We start from the raw sequence: 19,900 nt of genomic DNA, 5'->3' as shown, positions 1-19,900 counted from the left end.
TAAATAGAAATATTGTCATGTGTACTCATAAATAAACAACGTCCAACATTCCTAATCTAGGTGAAGAACATCCCGGGACTCCCATATGCTCAAATATTGACTCCACCTGAAAATAGTCAACACTGCTTACCATTAAGGTATACAGGGCGAACCAAAACAAATAGAAAATACAGATTAGCAAAATACGTTAAGTACGATAAGTGCAAGATAAGTAAACACAATTTATTTGCAAACATGCTTTTAAAAACCAATTCCAATAATTCCAAACTCAATATTCCAAAACCAATTCCAATCATTCAATATTTCAAATAATTTATTAATAAAAACCAACTCCTCTTTTAAAATTCAATTCCTCACCCAAGTGTGCACACCCCCCAAGCTAGTCTCCTACTATTTCAAGGCTATTCTCGAGAAAAGACTCGGTCATGCAAAGTTCAAAGTCTTATCAACCAAATCCGCATAGTGGGATTATTATCAATATGCTTGTAAAGCTTTAATAATAATAAAATTAATTCAATAAATCCTTTTTAATTCAATAATTCCAATATAATTCAAAACTCCTTTTTACTTAACTCCACATGCTTTCAAAATCAAACCCTTTAAACATAATAAATAATTTTAATTATTCAAAACATGATATGAAAAATCAATCCTCCAATTTATTTATCAAAACCAATTATTTAAACATGCTTTTATTTCATAAATCATAATTCAATTCAATTTAATTCAATCATCATAAAAATCATATAAAACATGCTTATTCAATCCAATCAATTTCTAAGCTATCTAGCCACCTAAACGTACCTTTGATCCTTGCTAGCAACAAAAAGGAACTTTCAAGAACTTCGATCAAACACACCCTACAAATAAATATAACCTTAATTAATATAAGGTTAACAAATAATCACAACAATTAAATTAACCCCCCCCCCAAGTGTATGTACATGAACCTTTTACATTATTTTTCATAAACTTGAATAAAAATCTGATTTTATTTAATTAAAACTACTCATAATAATTTTTATAAATCCCCCATAATAATAATAATAATAATAATAATAATAATAATAATAATAATAATAATAATAATAATAATAATAATAATAATTAAATAAGAGAAGAAAAGAAGAAGAGGTAGAAAACCAAGGACAAAGGGAGAAGAAGGTGGCGGCCAGGGCAGCAGCTGGTGGCTGTCGTGGCTGTGGTCGATGGCAGTTGGCAGCCGGAAGTGGTGGTCGGCGGCAAGTGGCAGCCGGAGGTGGTGGTTGTGGTGTTTGGTGGTGGTGGTTGGCGCAAGAACAAGAGAAAGAGAAGAGAATGAGTGAGAAATTAATAGAGAATTAGAGAATTTGGTGTGAGTGTTTAGCCATGAATCAATAGGTATTTATAGGCTAGCTCATGCAAGAATTATGGTAGGAGAATGTAAGAAGAATTATGGTAAAAAGAATTAAGGAAATTACTTGGAGAAGAGAGTTTAAGAATTATGGAAAGTTTAATAATAAGGTGACTAAGAATGGTAAAATTAAGGAAAGTATGTTGTCGTGAGAAATAATATCGCAAAAGGTGTTTGCTTGGGGAATAATCAAGGATGATAAAAGGTAGGGAAATAAGATGATCAAATATTTAGAAGATGGGAAATAAGAATTAAGGGAGATAATAGATTTAAGGGAGATAATTAAAAATACAAATTACCAAAATAATTCACCCAAAAATCCACCAAGGTGGCCGAAATTTTTGAGCTTCCATAGCTCAAATTTTCGGACACCCTATGTAGTATTTAGGGAATTATTTTGCTAGATTTAAGGGATTAAAAATAATTGTATAAATAATATATTTTATATAAAATAATTAATTAAGAGAATACCAATTATTCACTAAATAATTTAGCTAAGGAAATCAGATTTTCCACACTAGAAAATCATAGCCAAATCAATAGGAATTTTCGGACCTCTCAATTAAATAATGAAATATAATTTTGCTTAATTAAAATATCCGAAATATATATAAATAATCCGGTTTTTAAAATAAAATAAATTGATAATAAATCTTATTCAAAATCCATAAATAATAATTAAGTTTTAAAATACTCTTGGCGCCAAAATTCAAATATCATTTTGGCTCCAAAATTCAAATAGTAAAATAAATTACTAAAATACCCTTTTTAGAAAATAATAATTAATTTATTAGAAAATACGTATCAAAATACAGGGTATTACATAGCGGTTCTATACATCATCATTAGCGGTTCTTGTAATTAAATAATGCCACACTTGTATTACTCTTTCAAATTCCTTCTGACTTTGTTCTACGAAAAACCAAAAAAAAAAAAGGAAAGCAATTGATGATCACCCAAAACCCAAAGTAGCATTTGAGTAATGCGTATGGACTTTATATTTGAGTAAATAAAATTTTGTATTGCATTTTTTTTTTTTCTGTTTTTTTGTCGCAACTTCTTTTAGTCATTATGCCTTTCTATTTAACAGGTCAATATAGCTGTAATTAACTATTGGCAGGCTCACAGGTTAAAATCGCTAACGATGTTAGTGGTTCTTTTCTAAACCAAAATTTTTTTTTAAAAAAAAATTAACGAGCCTTCTACCAGTCCTTCGTGGACAGTACCGTGGGAATAAGTTTTTTAAACCGACGTAATTAGGGAATTAATTTATGTTTTAGCAATTTCTAGGGAAATAACTCGTTCATAATCTAACAACAGTGTAAGTCGTGTTCTAAATAAATTTACCAAAATAGACCAAAACACCAGTGATAATAACTTGCATGCATACTTGCGTTGCACTGCCTAGCAATGAGTAACAAATACATCAACCTCTCTCTTTGTTTTGTAAATATCCCTTCATACTAGTTCAAAACTCGCGGTTTTACAATAGTTTTTCATTATTCGTTTATTAAAAATTGTATAAAATGAAATCATTAGAAATAAAAAAACATTAAAAAAAAAAGTACAATAAACATTGGGATATACCATAAGATTAATCTCAATGTCTAAATTTAATTTATAGTACAATTAATGTGATATGGAATGAGTAATAATATTTTAGTATTCATAATATGAAAGAATATGCTTGTTGTTAATTAAAAAGTAATCAATACTCACTATTCATGTTATTCTTGTTGATAACAAAAAAAAAAATTAATTAAAATACTTTTTGATATCCTAAGTAGTATTTTATAATATTACGTAGCATTTCTTATTCTTTACCACAAATTTTTTTTATTTAATCTAAATTATTATTGTTGGATATCATTTCCTAAATATATAAGGTAACAGCTTCTCCCTGAGACATAGTAACAAACTTGTTTCAATAACAAACCAAAAAAAAAAAAATTTAATAAGGTGATGACACATGTACTTAGGGGATAACTACGGGAATTGCTTTAGAATATAAGTATAGATTCTTCTCGATTTATGTCCGAAATGAGATTTTCATACCTTACTATTAGGTGTTTGGGTCTAATATGGCTATTTGGGGCGGTCCATTTAATGGTCTTATACTCATATATCCCATAAGGTCTTAATCCTAAAGTCTAGGGAAACGAGCCTCTCCATGCCTAAGCCCGGTCAGCTATCTAATCCACTTGGACATGCTTACTTGGCATCTTCTACCACGTGGCATGTCCTAGTCAATTCATAGCCTAACAAAGTTAAACAAAGCAGAAAAGCGGCTCGGATTGATGCCACTTAAAAAGAGCGTTCCGAAGAGAAACACTTAAGTAACAAAGATGATGCTTGGATATAAACGTGAATCTGAAAAGCAAATACATACGAATAAAGACAACGGCAGCCGCCAACAAGTCGGAAAACACAGCTGCCAAAACAAGAACACAAAAAGAAATAGAGTCTGTATAAGGCAAGAAGAGGCAAAATAGAAACGCGACATTCGGCAAAGTAAGGCTAGGATGATTTGCACGATTCTGAAGACGGTTGCCCGAGTTCCTATGCTTTGGCATTCGAGTCCTTTGGCTCAACCTAAGAGGCAGAGGGCTGAGATGAAATGCCAACCTGGTTCAGATTTTCTTCTTCATCCGAGGAGCTCCCCTCAGCAGCCAGAGCGTCTAAGTAGTTCTGCTCGGCTCGGTTGGTGACCCTCATCTGAGGAGAATTATTAGAGGCCCAATTCTCGATCTACCTCCAATCAATATTCGGCATGAGATGAAAGACGAGCTTTCGAGCCATGTTGAAGCCACCATTATAGCTCTTCTCATAGGCCGCGAACAACTTGAGCTTCTTTTCCTTTATCTTGGCCAACTCTTCATCCCGTTGACCAACCAGCTTAGCGGAGGCCTCGAGCTGCAGTTTCACCTCGCTTAGCTCGGACTAAGTAGCACCAAGGTTGTTGGTCAGCTCGTGTATCTGGTTGTTCAAAGCCATCAGTCACAGAATTTTGGAGCTCGGCCAGATCTCTCTCGACGTTAGCACGCAGAGCCTCGTGTCTCTAATGAAGTGCATTTACTTTGCTGGTGGCCTCTTTCAGCTCACCCTTGAGCTGAAGCCTCTCCTCTCGATCGATTGCATTCAACGCGACAGGCATAGCATGGCTTCGGACAAGCTACACAAGAAAGAAAAAACCTAAGTAATGGAAAATCCCAAGTCAAAATGAAATGAGAAATAACTTAAGAAATTTACCTCCATCAAATGGTACAGAGCGCCGCTGTTGTGGTCTTGTTGAAGCTCCATGTCATTGTTCTGGTCTTGTTGGAGCTCCAAGACACTATTCTCATCTTGTTGGAGCTCTAAGACATTCTTCTGATCCTCCATCAAATAATTTCCCCAAATTTTAATCAAATAATTGTTATAATAACCCAAAATTCAATCAATCGTTAAAAAAAACAAAAGAAATCGAATCTGTAGCAGAAAATACCGATCTAAAGGAATCAAGAGGAATCTAAAGGGCGAATAGGCAACATTCCTTTAATAAGACTTTGAATTTCCTCTCTCTAGAAAATGATAGAGAGAGAATTTGGAACCCTAGAGAGAGAAAGAGAAAAGGTGATATTTGCAGTTTTTGAGAGACTAAGTGAGAAAAAAGGGGAAGTTTATAAGTTTGAAATTTTGGCAAAGAAGAAGAGTGACAGCGTGGCATTAATAGCATTTATGGGAAGGAATTGGAAAAAAAAAAGTGGATTACACCAAATTCAAAGCTAAATGGGCTCATTGCTCTTTTAGGCCCAAGTGTTTGCTTATGAAAATTGATGCTTACTTACAACCTAGTAAGGTCTCATTTACTTTACTTTATTTTTACTGAATTGAAATTTTTTTTACTAAGTTGAAATTTTTTTTGCTGAACTTAAATTATTTTTACCGAACTTAAATTAATTACTGAATTGAAATTATTTTTACTGATTTTCTATTATATTTCTTCTTTAAGTTTACTGATTTTTACCGAACTTCAATTATTTTTAAATATACTAATTCCAATACTATCCCAATTTTTTTTGGAAAAAGATGGCTTAAATTCCATCAAGGCCCGGGGAATTAGTGAAATTCATGGCCATAAGATTAGATTTTATCTTATCCGGTAGGGGAATGGTACCTAGGTTGGCTACCTGGTCAGGATCAACGGTTTTAGGGTAGAAGAAGTTGGCTAGTAAATGACTTTCAGGCTGTGTAATGGTAGAGGAAGATATTTTTTGAAAATAAATCCTTGCCATGTCTTTTGCTGAACTGAAATTATTTTTGCTGAACTGAAATTATTTTTATTAAATATTATATTTTTAACGTGAAGTGAACAGGGTCTAAGTATTTAATCATCATCATTTATACTTTAGTGTAAAGCCTGGTCGAACACCCAAACAAGTCTTACCTTCGCCCATGCACAAGGACTTATCCCTCAGAAGATTATCAAGATTTGTCATGCTCTCATCCGTCCACAAGCCGTAATCTATTATCATGCTTACCTCTCGTATTATTTCACGACAACTTAGCTAATTTGAACTACGGGAGTGGGGTACGTGGATACCCTCATATAAGCACTTGCACTTACTAAGATCTAACCCTAAAGCTTTAGTGTCTGAAGTAAAGTTTTAGCCAAATGAGTGAATCTTTATTTTAAGAAAACTCATTTCATATGTGATTACATCGTATCAACCAAAGCTTAGCCTAACGATAAGAGTTTGAACTGTTGACTTGTTATGAGTTCATTTTTTGTTGGTGTAAATAGATTAGCAAGGATAAATGATGTAGATGAGATTCGATTTCAGGTTTTGAGTACCATCTAAAACTTTAACCAATTAAATTAGTTGACATTCATTAAACCTTTCTGATGTGCATAAAGCCCTCACTTTTATTGAGCTTAGTCGAACTTATACTTACGAGTGTTGTATTTTATTCACAATACACAATTGATTAAGAATCTAAATTGCAAAATTATTTGGTTAATCTAATGAGTAATTTGTACTAGTTACACCTGGGCCCACAAAACACAAGGACTATGTCAAACCCTTTTGACGGTTTGACCCTTTCCTTCCCACCCTCTATCTCCTGTCTATTTCACATTTTGTCATCCATTTTCTTACTTTCCATTGGTAGAAAATTCATCATTTTGGTCATTTAAATCCATAATTATTTTATAAAACCAATATTACTGAAAATTGAATCTATTTTTATATTTCATAGTATAATAAAGTAAAACAAAAAGGTTGGTACTATTGATCTTGAAGGTCTCCACGAAACTTCCGTTTCTCCCCCCATTAAGAAATTGTCACAGAAACTTCAAAATACTCCATTATTTTTCTTTTAAATCAACAATATTTATTCAAAGTTTAATTCTTTATCTTTCATCACACTCTTCCCAAATCCCTACTGCCTATTATGGTAGGTTTAGTTTAATTTCTTTGATTATTTTATTTTCAAGTTTGCATTTTTTCAGTGATTAATTATACTTCAAGTTGTACTATATAGTAATTACTTCTTGTTCTTTAATTAAGTAATTTGCTTTAATTGCGGGTTTAGTTTCATATTCTGTAATTTCTGTATAGTATATTTGGTTGTTGGTTTGATTAAGTTATTGATTTGTTTTTAATTCTTAATTTTTTTGTTTAATTAAATAGTGACAGTGGGAAGGAATATATGTTTGTTTGAAATTAATTATGGGTTTTGCATTTTGTGCTTTAATTTGATTATTTCAAAGTATTATCCTCCTTAATACTCGTAATTTATTAATTGTAACTGGATTTTTAATGTGTTATGTTAATGGGTCATTGTTACTTTCTTAATTTTCTAATTTCACATGGTATTGCTTGATGTTGGTGCATTTACAGTATGTATCTGGGTTTGTGAATAATCATACTTCAGTGTTTTTTTTAGGGTGTTGTGTTGTGGGGAAGGGTGTTGGTGTTTGTAGCGCGGCGGAGTGGAGGAGTTGTGTAGTTTGATTTGGACTTTGGTGTTAAAGTTGTGTTCCTCTTGGACCCTCCTTAATAGTGATTGATGAGGCGTGCTCTAGTCGCTTGAAATGGCATACTGGTTGCTTTAATTTCATGGTTTGTAGCCTGTTTTGACACACTTAACCTTTAATTCTAAGTATCGCGCTTCAATTAGGGTGTGTTTTGCATCTAGGCTCTAGGATCCCTATTGCCTTAGTGTTAGGAGAAATTTGGTTGGATTTTAGGGATTTGGTTCATAGGTTGATTGTTTGATGTTATTTGAATTAATTGCTGACTGTTTTTGAGTTAAAGGTTTTAGTGAATTGTATATTAAAACTCTTAGGTGTCATTTGTAATGATTTTTGACAATTTGTTTGTTGCATTGCAGAAATTGAAAGGAAACAGAAGACTTAAGTTCATGGAGCAATTATTTCCTACTTAGGATCATAATTTTAATCATTATTTCTGGTGATAGTGTTACCAGCTAAAGTGATGAAGTACAACCAGGAGAAGATTGTCAGGTTGGATTTCTCTTAGTTATTTATTTGTGTGTGTTAGTTATTCCTTGATCAAGGATTGGTTCTTTTCTTTTTGTAATCTCTCATTTTGTATCTACTTCCCCATAATTTTATATTATAATGCGGAAAGAGCTAGGCCTATGTCTTACCTCATTTTGGTGTGTTTTCATTTTTTCCAATTTGCCGGAGGATGCAAGTTGTGTGCAACTGTGTATGCATCTGTAATGTTTGGTACCTTTTATGATTTTGGATGGAACTTTGGTAGATATCTGACATGAATAAGATTTTTAAGTTATAGATTGATATCTAGCCTATGTTTCATGTCTAGTACACTACCTGCATTTGTAATTCTTATTCTTTTTCACCATGTTGATGGGTTCTGTCCAAATGTCCCTCAGTGTCATCAACAGTCATATGGGAATTGATAATGTGTTTATCACAAATCGGAGGGAGTATTTTCTGTAAGGGCGCGCCGGGGGGTGGGGGTTGATAGTTGTACTTTAGCCGTCTAAGTGATAGTTTTTATTGTATTAACAATTTCAAAGCCATATTTGTAGAACCTTTGCGGTTGTATCTTAGCACTTTCTATATCTTTAACGATGCTTTGTTTAGCTACGCTTCTTGAATGTGCTTTTCATATTTTCCCAGTTATTGTTCAAGGTGATGCTTGTTATTCAATCCCTTGTTAAATTTGTCTATATACTCGTACTTATTAAGAAACTTGCCCCCCCCCCCACCAAAAAAAAAATAAATAAAAAAATAAAATAAAAATTATTTGACTGTCACTTTTAAATTAGCTTGTAAATGGGCTGCACTGACTGCCTAGGGTGTCTACTTCAGGTTTCAGGACTGGGTTCCTCAGAAAAGTGCTGATGGGCAGTTTTACGTGCAAGATGACATTCGATTTGGCAATTTTAGAAGGGCAATAGGCTCGATCTCTCATAGGTTCAAAAGAGGATGCAGTTCCTTTCCTCAACGTTTTAAATGGATCAGCAAATCTCTCAGTGGCAGTTCTTTACGTGAGTCATGGCCTAAAAAGAAAGTGCTAGATCCACAAGGCGCCTTTCTTCAGAAATGGAATAAGATATTTGTATTATCCTGTTTTATTGCAGTATCAATAGATCCTTTATTCTTCTACATCCCTGTGGTTAATGGCGATAAAAAATGCCTGGATTTGGACCATAAGTTAGAGATAACAGCCAGCGTTTTGCGGTCCTTCACTGATATTTTTTACTTGCTTCATATCATCTTTCAATTTCGAACTGGTTTTATTGCTCCCTCTTCTCGGGTATTTGGCAGAGGGGTTTTAGTTGAAGATGCTAAGGCAATTGCAAAAAGATATCTTTCTTCATACTTCTGGATTGACATTCTTGCTGTACTTCCCTTACCACAGGTATGCATTACTTTTCCTTAAAACCAGCCATACATGTATTTTTTTTTTTAAATAATTTTGGTATTCTGCTTGGCCATTGCTATAGTTGTGGTTTGGGTTAACTCCCCTTATTCATTCCTTAATACTTCCTCTTTAGTCTTTGATCTTCAAGGAATGCCTGTGCTACAGAGATCTCTATTTAGTTGTTCTGGCTATATTGGAAGGAACAAATGATAGGAATTGGGGAGGCTCTATTTTCTTTTGATGGTCGCCACCTTAGGGATAATTCTGAATGAATTGCAGTTTGCTTAAAAACAAATAATGTTTTGTTTGACTGTGCTTTCCACATGTAGTGAAAATAGCTTGACTGAAATAAATTTTTTCCATTATGAAAGTAATTGTGTCAGATGAATTTTTTTTTTGTTTTGTTTTGTTTTTTTTAAAAAAAAATGAAATTTATGGTTCTGTGTATTGCTAGAGAACATATCGCCCTTAAGTGACTTTTATAGGAAGTTGGTTTTAAGTTATTTTTGTTCCCTTTGTCCTTGTAAATTTGTTTGGGGATTTTTTTTTGTTTTTCTTAAAGTATTTGAGTTTAAAATCCATTACTATACTTAAGTAGATTTTTTTTTATGTTTCTACCTTTTAATTGTTATCTTTCTTCAAAATTGTTTTTAAGGCTGTATTTAAGGGTAAATTGGAAATCTTAATATTAAACTATCTAAATTTTGAAAGTGACCTGTATTGGGAATGCCTAAAATAGATTGACTTATGGTTTGTTATTTATGGGTCGACAGAGTATTTCTTAGTACCTTATTTTATTTGGTTGGTTAATTGTTGCACTTATACTATTATTTGCAGGTGGCAATCTTAATTATCATACCCAAATTGGGAGGCTTCAGATCAGCAAACACAAAAAACTTGCTAAAGTTTATTGTAGTCTTTCAGTATGTTCCAAGGATTCTTAGAGTTTTCCCACTATACAAAGAAGTTACTAGAACCTCTGGCATCTTGACTGAAACAGCATGGGCTAGTGCGGCCTTTAATCTCTTGCTTTACATGCTTGCAAGTCATGTGAGTGAGAAACTTCACAACAACTTCTACTTGTTTTCATTTTGTACTACCTTTCTAAATTGAGAAAGGGTGGTATATGAAATTTGTGAATCTAATATATAAGTTTGTATTGAATGGTGTTTCATTTTGCATATACTATGAACCTTTTTGGTTGTACGTGTTGTTTGTTTGAATGAGTTTCTCTATGATATAGATGTTGATACATTTCCTGTGTAACATACTATGTTGATTGTTGTTTGTCTTCCACTTGGTATTAGTCACTTGCTGTTATTATCGCCACTTTTTTCTCCACATTTGATGATTATGGATTATAGTCTTTTTAGACTACCACTAGACAGAAATGCATGTTTAGGGCTTGTTTGTTATTATGATATAGATGTTGACACATTTCCCGTGTAACATACTATGTTGATTGTTGTTGTTTGTCTTCCACTTGGTGTTAGTCACTTGCTGTTATTATCGCCACTTTTTTCTCCACATTTGATGATTATGGATTATAGTCTTTTTAGACTACCACTAGACAGAATTGCATGTTTAGGGCTTGTTTGTTATTATTATAAAATTTCAATTACTTTTTTGAAACTAAAGCATGTTTGGAAACTAGGAAATGTGGTTTTAAGTTTTCAATTTTAGCATAACTGGTACTTATGGCCCTTTTTATGTTCACTAAACAACTTGCTATACAATTTGAAATTTAAAACCAAATTGGCAGCGATACTGAACATGGCTTTATAGGTTTTTTCCCCTTCTTTTTGACACCTATGTTTTTCAAATGGGTTTGGACTTGGGATAATCATGTAAATGCATGGTTTTCTTCTTTGATGTTCCTTTTAGTTTATATTAGCTTATTTTCTAAATAATGTTTCATGATTAATTTCTAATCCTCTATCTTTGTTGATTCTCATTAGGTAGTTGGTGCTTTTTGGTACTTATTTTCTATTGAACGGGAAACTACTTGCTGGAAAAAAGCCTGTAGAAAGCTCCAACTATCTCATTGTGATATTGGTTCTTTATATTGTGGCGTGGGTTCTGGAAATAACACTTATTTGAATGAGTACTGCTCTATCGACCCTGATAAACCAGGTCCCTTTGATTTTGGAATGTTTCTTAATGCCCTTACATCTGGTGTAGTGGAGACAAAGGATTTCCCAAAGAAATTCCTATTCTGTTTCTGGTGGGGCCTGCAAAATTTGAGGTTAGCACAATTTTTTTTTCTTGATTTCCTTATATTTGATTTTTCTGAAGAAAAATATTTGTTTTGAGTATTTTTATCCTGGCTATGTTGATATTGTTTGATTTTTCCCATTTGCAGCTCACTTGGTCAAAACCTTCAAACAAGTACCTATATCTGGGAGAATTGCTTTGCCATTTTGATTGCCATAGCTGGTCTGGTGCTGTTTGCATTTCTTATTGGAAATATGCAGGTGGGTTTTGAACATTACCTTTTTTTTTTTTTTTTTTTTTTTTTTTTTTTTTTTTTTGTGGTTGTACATTGGCATAGTTGATAGTGGACGTAAAAGCCAACTAACTTGAGAACTTCCTCCATTGATTGTGCTGAAGTGCCTCAACTTTATTTTGTAAAGCTTTCTAAGTCGTAATGCATTTTGCTTCTTAGTTATGTTGGACATTTGTCTTCAGAAATGTTTTAATAATACTTAATGGTATGACAGACGTATTTGCAATCTATAACAACACGACTAGAGGAAATGAGAGTGAAAAAGCGAGATGCAGAGCAGTGGATGTCACACCGTCTTCTCCCTCAGGATTTAAGGGATAGGATCAGGCGGTATGAACAATACAAGTGGCAAGAAACAAGAGGTGTGGATGAAGAGAGGTTAATCCAGAACCTTCCAAAGGATTTACGGAGGGACATTAAGCGTCACCTTTGCTTGGATCTGGTTACTAGAGTGAGTTCCCTTGTTGCTCTTTCATATTGAATAATAAATATGAAATGTTATATAAGACATACTTGCGAATTATGAAAGTAAACTGAATTGCCAAATACATGCTTATGTTTTGCTTACGACCCTTTTTCTTCCGTAGTACCCCCACATCCCCATTATCAACTCTCTCTTTCCTCCTCAGCCTCCTCTCCGTCTTAGCCTCCCCCTCCTACTCTTCAACATAGTGCATTTCCTCTTCTCTAACTCCCTCCACTGCAGAGGAGGTGAAGGATGCTTTGGTGGGGACTGGGGAGTGGAGGGTAGAGGAGAGGGCAAGGGACTCAGGTAGGCTGTGTTAGAAGGCAGTGGAGTAGGAGAGACAGTTGAAAGAGGGTGGGTGGGAAATTTTTTTGGTGGTTAACAACATGTAAATCATATCTAGAGATCTCATTCTTTGCTATCGCCTTCTAGGTTCCAATGTTTGAGAAAATGGACGATCAGCTGCTGGATGCAATGTGTGACTTCCTCAAGCCAGTGCTTTATACAGAAGATAGTTATGTCATCCGGGAAGGAGACCCAGTGGATGCAATGGTCTTTGTTATGCGTGGCAAACTGCTAACTATAACTACTAATGGCGGACGAACAGGGTTTTTTAATTCTGAATATTTGAAAGCTGGTGATTTCTGTGGTGAGGAACTACTCACCTGGGCCCTAGACCCTAGCCCATCATCCAACTTGCCTCTTTCAACTCGAACGGTCCAGACCCTTACAGAAGTTGAAGCTTTTGCTTTAATGGCTGAAGACTTGAAATTTGTGGCCTCTCAATTCCGAAGACTTCACAGCAAGCAACTTCGACACACTTTCAGGTTTTATTCCCAACAGTGGAGGACTTGGGCGGCTTGCTTTATACAGGCAGCCTGGAGGCGGTACCATAGGAAGAAAATGGAGCAGTCACTTAAGGAAGAGGAGGATCGTTTACAAGATGCATTGGCAAGGGAAGCCGGTAGCTCCTCACCAAGTTTGGGTGCTACAATTTATGCCTCAAGGTTTGCTGCAAATGCACTTCGTGCTTTACGGAAAAATGGGGCACGTAAAGCAAGGTTGCCAGAGAGAATATCACCCATGCTACTTCAGAAGCCAACAGAGCCAGATTTCTCAGTTGAAGATCAGTAGGAAAATGGAGTTGGAGGGAAGGGAGTCCATACTAGTTAGTTTGCATTGTTTGGTGGTGTAAAATGGTGTATTGATGTTAGGACCAATTCTAACACATTGGTTGAGCTAATCTGTGTATATTGTATATCTGTATTTAATCTACGTCGATGTTTTGGTTAGCAAGCAGAGAAAGGTATGGCTAATGAATCTGTATATATTGTGCTAATCTGCTTATCATGGAACTAACTACTGTGATTAATGACATACTGACAACCAGTTGAATTAGTTGTAGTTTTGCTACTATCAAACTTTATAGTTGGGGTGGTGAGTTGGTGACATAGAGTTGGATTGTGTTTGGAGGAATAACGAATTGCAAATTTGCAGTGATTCTATTTCAGTGCTAATAAAAGGGGTGGCAACATAGAGTTGGACTGCAATTGGATCAATCGCAGTGATTGATCTATATAGTGTTCATTTAGAATGCTGACTTGGTTGTTATTGTCTTTGTTCACTTGTTCAGTGCAAGTCATGAAGACTATTGGGATCTTCTAGGTCCTTAATTATGGGCAGATCAATTACACAAAGATATCTAATGAAATGTTATTAAATCCGTATTAATGTGGACTTCTCAAAAGATGGAAGTTTCATATTTCATAATCGTTTTTAATTATTGTGACTGGCATTGTGGGTAGATTCCCAATACAGGGTTTCACAAGAGGACAAAAAAGGTTTCGGCAATGAAATGAAATTTCCTTTAGATAAAAAATCTCATACTGCTATGCAACAGTTTTTACATGATAAAAATCTATTCATTCATCATATGATAGAGCTACAAAATCAAGTATGTCTTTGATGCCGAGCCGTGCCTTCTTTACCTTCTAGAAAGGGTTGATTGGATTCTAATTCAAAAATCAGCTGGTGGTCTACCTGTTTAACAAACCAAATACCACTGTCAAAGCAACAGAATACAAATAGTCAAATAGTAGCAGTCAACATAAACTCCAGTAAAACGAACTCTGGATGTTGTTTAGGGAAAGAAAACATAAAACAAACTATTGTACTGCTCTACTGCAACATCTAAACAAGCCCAAGTTTCATGAAGATAGATAAATCAGGAAACCAACAGTCAATGTTAATTATAAATAAAAATACAGCACATGAAGTTTGAGGATGTGAGGAGGCAAAAGGTTTTAAAGCACCATACTTCATTCAGCTTCTTACTTTTATTGAGGTTGTTTAGGAAAACAAGAATGCAGGACAGAAACATGCAATGCAGATACAAAGACACACAGAGGCTCCGAGCATTGGTGCATATTACCTTGAATTGGTAGGCATGGTAAGCTAGTCAATCCATAATGAGTCCAACCCATGAAAGCCTTATGAGTCTTGGCATACAGATATCAGATCCTCATTTACATGGGTATGAAGCCCGTGCACACTCTCTGCTCTTGCCATTGCCAACTCTCAAGTAAGGGTCTCTCAGCAAGTTCTTTGGCCTTGCCTGTATGAAAAATGGCATAAATCACAGAACATAAAATGCTCATCAGCTACAGATTTCCTCTGTATAGAAATGCAAGTGTGAATCATTTTACTTGTACAACATACCTGCAGGATCTGATAATATAGATATGCATGGCATCACAATTCCCTTTGGGTGCATTCTTCAGGAACTCCACAGCTGCCAACAATTAAAAGTACAGGGGAAAACATGTAGCTAATCCTTCAATATTGATAAATCACCAGCATCAATAGTAGCTCACAAGTCAAAGAAAAACAACACACAGTCAAGAAACATACCATCATCAATGTGAGTGAGGATTGAGCACGGGGATATTCAAAACCAACAGCCAACTCAGGAAAAATAGTTTTTATCAGAGACCCTGGATATAAGAAACTAAAGAAAGCAATTTCTGTTCAATATTCCAAAGTTTGCAAAATTAAGGCAAGACTCTAAGAATGCAATTTATGTCACTTACATATACAACCATTATTAGCCTCACAAATGTTTATGTGCTTCACAAAGGCAAGGCGAGAAAATTCCCAGAGAACTCCTCTGTCACCTCCACTAGTTAGGCTATTACCAGAACCTGCAGTACCAAGACAACAAGAACAATTATCAATATATGCACAGAGAATCCTTAGCATCTGCAAGTAGAGCGCCACAGCAGAAACTCTACAACAATTACTAGAATGATGATAGTACTCCCTCAGCATTTTATTACTTGCTCCACTTCTTCATGCGCGGAATTTTAGGAGAATTAGTAGAAAGTAATAAAATATGATGGAAGTAGGGTTGGTTGAAGAGTAAAAAAATCTTAAAAAGCAAAAGTGAGTATAAGTCGGGAGGAGAGAGAATATAAAATATATTAAAATATGATATGAGGGGACCACTAGTGGGGAGAAAAATAGTAAAATATTGTTAAACGTTTCCAAATAAGGAAATGGAGCAAGTAATAAAATACGGCCGCAAAAGGAAAGTGGAGCAAGTAATACAATACTGAGGGAGTAGATACTATGCTCATTTCTGAGAGATAACCTAAATTAGTTGAAGCATATAAAAGTGAATACTACAAGACAATTGATACATGATTCAAGTTGTCCTCAGACAAAAATTCAAAACTAAATTTAAGAAATGCAGGAAAGTCACAGGTTATCATGCAGACAACATAAAACACTCAACAAGATTTATGATGTTTTCTCATTCATCATATAGATATACAGAGCATGTATGACATAAGAATGTGTTTAATCCCAACTACTGTCTAATGCAATACTAGTGTTAGGACTTAGGATGATCAGTTTCTCAAGAGAAGATAAACATTTCATTTAGATCAAGTACCATATAAACAGACACCTCTCCCAGTACATTTATGAAAAAGAACAATCTGCTGCAAGCATATAGGAAGAAATGGTCAAATAATGCAAAACGCAGAAGTAGCAGTAGCTATATATTCATCTTCACTATTTCCACTTGGCTTCAATTAGCTGATGGAAGACAGAAACACATATTTCAGTTGTGATTAAGAAGCCCATACTAATCACTACAGTTCATTTACAATTTCAATAGTTCAGATTTGCAAATGACAAACTTGAAAGTGAGGATGAGTTACCTTCATAACTGATGTTATTCTGACACATCAGCTTCTAGAAACTAGTGAGAATAGATAGTTTGATACTATCAAATTGTTATAAATGTCTCACCAGTAATCTCCACAAGTACATGCACCATCTTCAAAATGATGGAATCTCTTTCTATCTCGAATAACGATCTTTCTTTGAGTGACATTGGACATGAACTTCATAAAAGTGTGACAGTCACCACAAATACGAAGGTTCTTCAAAATCAATATAGATGATCTGTCTGGTGTGTTCAGAATCCCAAAGGCCAGAGCAAGTTTCTCACTGTGGTAAAGGAGCTGATTATGTTTTTGCTCCTCCTCCACATCATGAAGAACGAATTCTGTTTTGGGCACATACCCTGTCAGCTTCAAACGTCCATAATATTCCTCTAAGAGTGTTTGAATCTGTTCCACTGAATCATGCCCCTTATCAGCTGTGAAAGTATAAAGCTTATTCTTGATGTGAATCCAGCTGGTTGCTGGTTCTTTAGACATTCCCCGAGCTTTCATCAGCTCTCTTATTTCTTCCACTTTATCCCATCTACTATGAGAGGCATACATATTAGACAACAGCACATATGTCCCTGATTTAATTGTATCCATATGGAAGAGCCTTTTGGCAACTCTCTCAGCAAGTTCAATGTTGCAATGGATCCTACATGCACCAAGAAGGGCCTCCAAAATTACAGAATCACGTTCAACAGGCATACTTTCAACTAATGCCTCAGCTTCAGAAAGTTGACCAGCCCGACCAAGAAGATCAACCACACAAGTATAATGGTACACCAATGGCTTGATCCCATAATCTTTGCACATGGAATCCAAATAGGCCCTTCCTTCTGCTAATAGCCCTGCACGGCTACATGCACATAATATACCCAGAAAACTAATCTGATCTGGCAAAACCCCTTCAGCTTCCATCCTCCTAAAATATCTTATGGCTTCCTTACCCAAACCATTGTGCGCACAGCCTGCCAAAACCGCATTCCATGTGACTAGATCTCTCACAGCCATGTCCTCAAAAATAGAAAATCCACCCTCGCTTCCGAATTTGAAATACATAGTTATCAAAGAATTATTAACAAACAGGCATGAGTCAAACCCAAGCTTGCTGAGGAATCCATGAATCTGCTCCCCAAGCTTCATGGCACCAGCACTTCCACAAGCACTTAGAATACTTGTAATTGTTAACTCATTTGGTCTCAACTGTCTAGCCAACATTTCACCAAACAGATGCAGGGCTGCATCAACATCACCAGCTTGCACATAAGCTGACACTATAGCAGTCCAAGACACAACATCGTGTTCAGGCATTTTTTCAAAGGTGTCACGAGCTTTTTTAAGCATGTCATTGTGTGATAGCCCAGTTATCAGAGAATTCCAGGCAGTAATGTCCTTCACTCCCATTGTACTAAATACTTGAGAAACATCTTCTATATTCTTGCACTTGGAATACATAGAGATCAATGCATTTGCAACAAAGGGATTATGCTGACAGCACCTTTTGATTGCCAGGGCATGCATTTGTCTTCCTGTTTCAATTGCTCCGAGGCTAGCACTGGCATATATACAGCTAGTGAAACAAGAATCAGTGGGAAAGTTTCCTAAACTATGGAATCCTGTGAACATATGAAGAGCATCTTCACATCTTTCATTTTGCGCAAGTCCAGAGATCATGGCTGCCCAAGAGGCTGAGTTCCTAGTTGGCATGCGCATAAATACATCTTTTGCCTCATCAATCATTCCATTTTGGGAATACCCTGCGATCATAGCATTCCATGTAATTATATTTGGATTCTGAATTTCTTTGAATAAAGCTTCAGCATCCATGATTCTTCCATTCTGAGTATATGCAGTCATCATAGCAGTTTGTGAAAAAATGGTTGGTTCAGGAATCCTCTTGTAGAATGCAATCGCATCATCCAATCTTCCACACTGAGAAAATGCAGTGATCATTGTTGTCCATGAGTATTCGTTCCTTTGTGGCATTCTACTGAAGAAGTCAACTGCCATGTCCAACCTCCCACTTCTTGTATAGGCATTTAAAATTACAGTGCCAATAACTACATCCTCCTCATACCCAGTTTTTATCACAATGCTACGCAAGCTATCAACTAAATCCAAAGCCTCCAAACCAATTACAGCTGATAAAGCAACAACATACATGGGCTGATCGGGCATCAAACCAGTACGGTGCATCCTCCCAAATACATTCCAAGCTTCCACAAAACTATTAATCTCAACATACCCAGATAACATAACCATCCAAGAAACTGGATTGTTCTCCGGCATTTGCTCAAAAAGCTCCCTTGCTTCCCTCATCATACCACCATGACAATACCCAGTAATCATAGTGTTCCAAGAAGCAATATTTCTCTGAGGCATGTCATCAAACAACTTCTTGGCATAGACCAAATCCCCATTCTGCACATACCCAGTAATCAAAGCATTCCAAGTAATGACATTCTTCTCCGGCATAGAATCAAACACTCTCCTAGCCTCCTCGAGTCGACCAACTTTAGCATACCCAGCTAACATTGCAGTCCAAGTTCTCACATTTCTTCCAGAAAATGCATCAAAAAGCACCTGAGCATCCATAATCCGGTTGTTTCGGGAATACCCAGAAATCATAGTGTCCCAACTAACAGAATCTCTTTGAGACATTTTGTCGAACACTTGGCGGGCATCATCAACTTTACCAAGTTTGCTCAGGTCTCGGATTCTTTTGTTGCACCGGAAAAGATAAGATTCCGGTGACGTGTGCCCCAGGAATTGTACAGATTGGGTTGAGGAAGTACGAGAGATAGAGAAAAGACGAGGAGTCATTGTCACTACCTTGCTTCAGTTCATTCTTATAATAGCCGGTGTTCTTATTTGCGCGCGGTGTTCTTAATTGCAGAATTCGCGCGCTAATAAGAACACCTGATGGCTAATGTACCGTACTCGTAATCGTAAATTATACTTGTACGGCTGTGGTTAGTTCGAATTGGATCGGACAATTTCAAGTTTGAATTTATAGACGATCAATTCATTTTTAATTTGGTGTTTAAGTCAAAATACACCTGACCATGACCCATAATATTCAATTACGAGTCTATCAATCAATTGGGTGATGCTTTTACTATTTCAAAATTTTGGCAAAACTTTATAATCATTTTTAATGAATTTTTTAAAAAACATTTACGTAAGCTAATACAAATGCATAAATGTAATTACAACATTAGTTAAATAAAATTACTTCAAATGAATTCACAATTACTATTATTCAATTTGTCAAAGTACAAGTGATGTTATTGGTATAAGAGTGGGGGGGGGGGGGTGCTTGTCTGGGGAAGGGGGTTCAAATTGAGTCATAAACTAGAAACCAAGCCGATAAGGTACGTACACACACACGTGTAGACG

The 19,900-nt window shown here is 35.5% G+C and overlaps 2 protein-coding genes across 4 annotated transcripts; one reads left to right on the top strand and one right to left on the bottom strand.

The window, feature by feature from the left end:
* The first annotated feature begins 6,624 nt into the window (after positions 1 to 6,624).
* Positions 6,625 to 13,664, top strand: LOC110729011 (cyclic nucleotide-gated ion channel 1-like). 2 transcript variants are annotated; one of them, XM_021908711.1, is made up of 8 exons: positions 6,625 to 6,829; positions 7,769 to 7,901; positions 8,739 to 9,291; positions 10,132 to 10,344; positions 11,253 to 11,539; positions 11,657 to 11,768; positions 12,015 to 12,251; positions 12,699 to 13,664. In XM_021908711.1, the coding sequence occupies exons 2-8, from the start codon at positions 7,873 to 7,875 to the stop codon at positions 13,398 to 13,400; spliced, it is 2,133 nt and encodes a 710-aa protein (XP_021764403.1). In that variant the 5' UTR covers positions 6,625 to 6,829; positions 7,769 to 7,872; the 3' UTR covers positions 13,401 to 13,664. The 2 variants fall into 2 exon arrangements, with proteins under 2 accessions (XP_021764403.1, XP_021764409.1); XM_021908717.1 differs by lacking the exon at positions 6,625 to 6,829 and adding an exon at positions 7,186 to 7,497.
* A 444-nt stretch (positions 13,665 to 14,108) lies between these two features.
* Positions 14,109 to 19,591, bottom strand: LOC110728995 (pentatricopeptide repeat-containing protein At4g02750-like). 2 transcript variants are annotated; one of them, XM_021908700.1, is made up of 6 exons: positions 16,490 to 19,591; positions 15,356 to 15,466; positions 15,177 to 15,273; positions 14,985 to 15,057; positions 14,698 to 14,880; positions 14,109 to 14,328 (listed from the first exon to the last, which is right to left on the bottom strand). In XM_021908700.1, exon 1 carries the CDS (start codon positions 19,322 to 19,324, stop codon positions 16,577 to 16,579), a length of 2,748 nt encoding a protein of 915 aa, XP_021764392.1. In that variant the 5' UTR covers positions 19,325 to 19,591; the 3' UTR covers positions 14,109 to 14,328; positions 14,698 to 14,880; positions 14,985 to 15,057; positions 15,177 to 15,273; positions 15,356 to 15,466; positions 16,490 to 16,576. The 2 variants fall into 2 exon arrangements, with proteins under 2 accessions (XP_021764392.1, XP_021764385.1); XM_021908693.1 differs by having other exon boundaries at positions 14,109 to 14,306.
* Positions 19,592 to 19,900: the final 309 nt, after the last annotated feature.

Source organism: Chenopodium quinoa, unplaced genomic scaffold, assembly GCF_001683475.1.
Source record: "Chenopodium quinoa cultivar QQ74 unplaced genomic scaffold, ASM168347v1, whole genome shotgun sequence".
NCBI classification, from domain to species: Eukaryota; Viridiplantae; Streptophyta; class Magnoliopsida; order Caryophyllales; family Amaranthaceae; genus Chenopodium; species Chenopodium quinoa.
Note: the sequence above shows the minus strand (reverse complement) of the source record. Positions and strands in the feature narration are given on the sequence as shown.

Excerpts from the sequence above, each read along its gene's own strand:
- LOC110729011 (XM_021908711.1), top strand. The coding sequence starts at position 7,873 with ATGAAGTACAACCAGGAGAAGATTGTCAG. Across the intron at positions 7,902-8,738 it reads AACCAGGAGAAGATTGTCAG|GTTTCAGGACTGGGTTCCTC; the intron begins GTTGGATTTCTC and ends TGTCTACTTCAG. Across the intron at positions 9,292-10,131 it reads CTGTACTTCCCTTACCACAG|GTGGCAATCTTAATTATCAT; the intron begins GTATGCATTACT and ends TATTATTTGCAG.
- LOC110728995 (XM_021908700.1), bottom strand. The coding sequence starts at position 19,324 with ATGACTCCTCGTCTTTTCTCTATCTCTCGTACTTCCTCAACCCAATCT.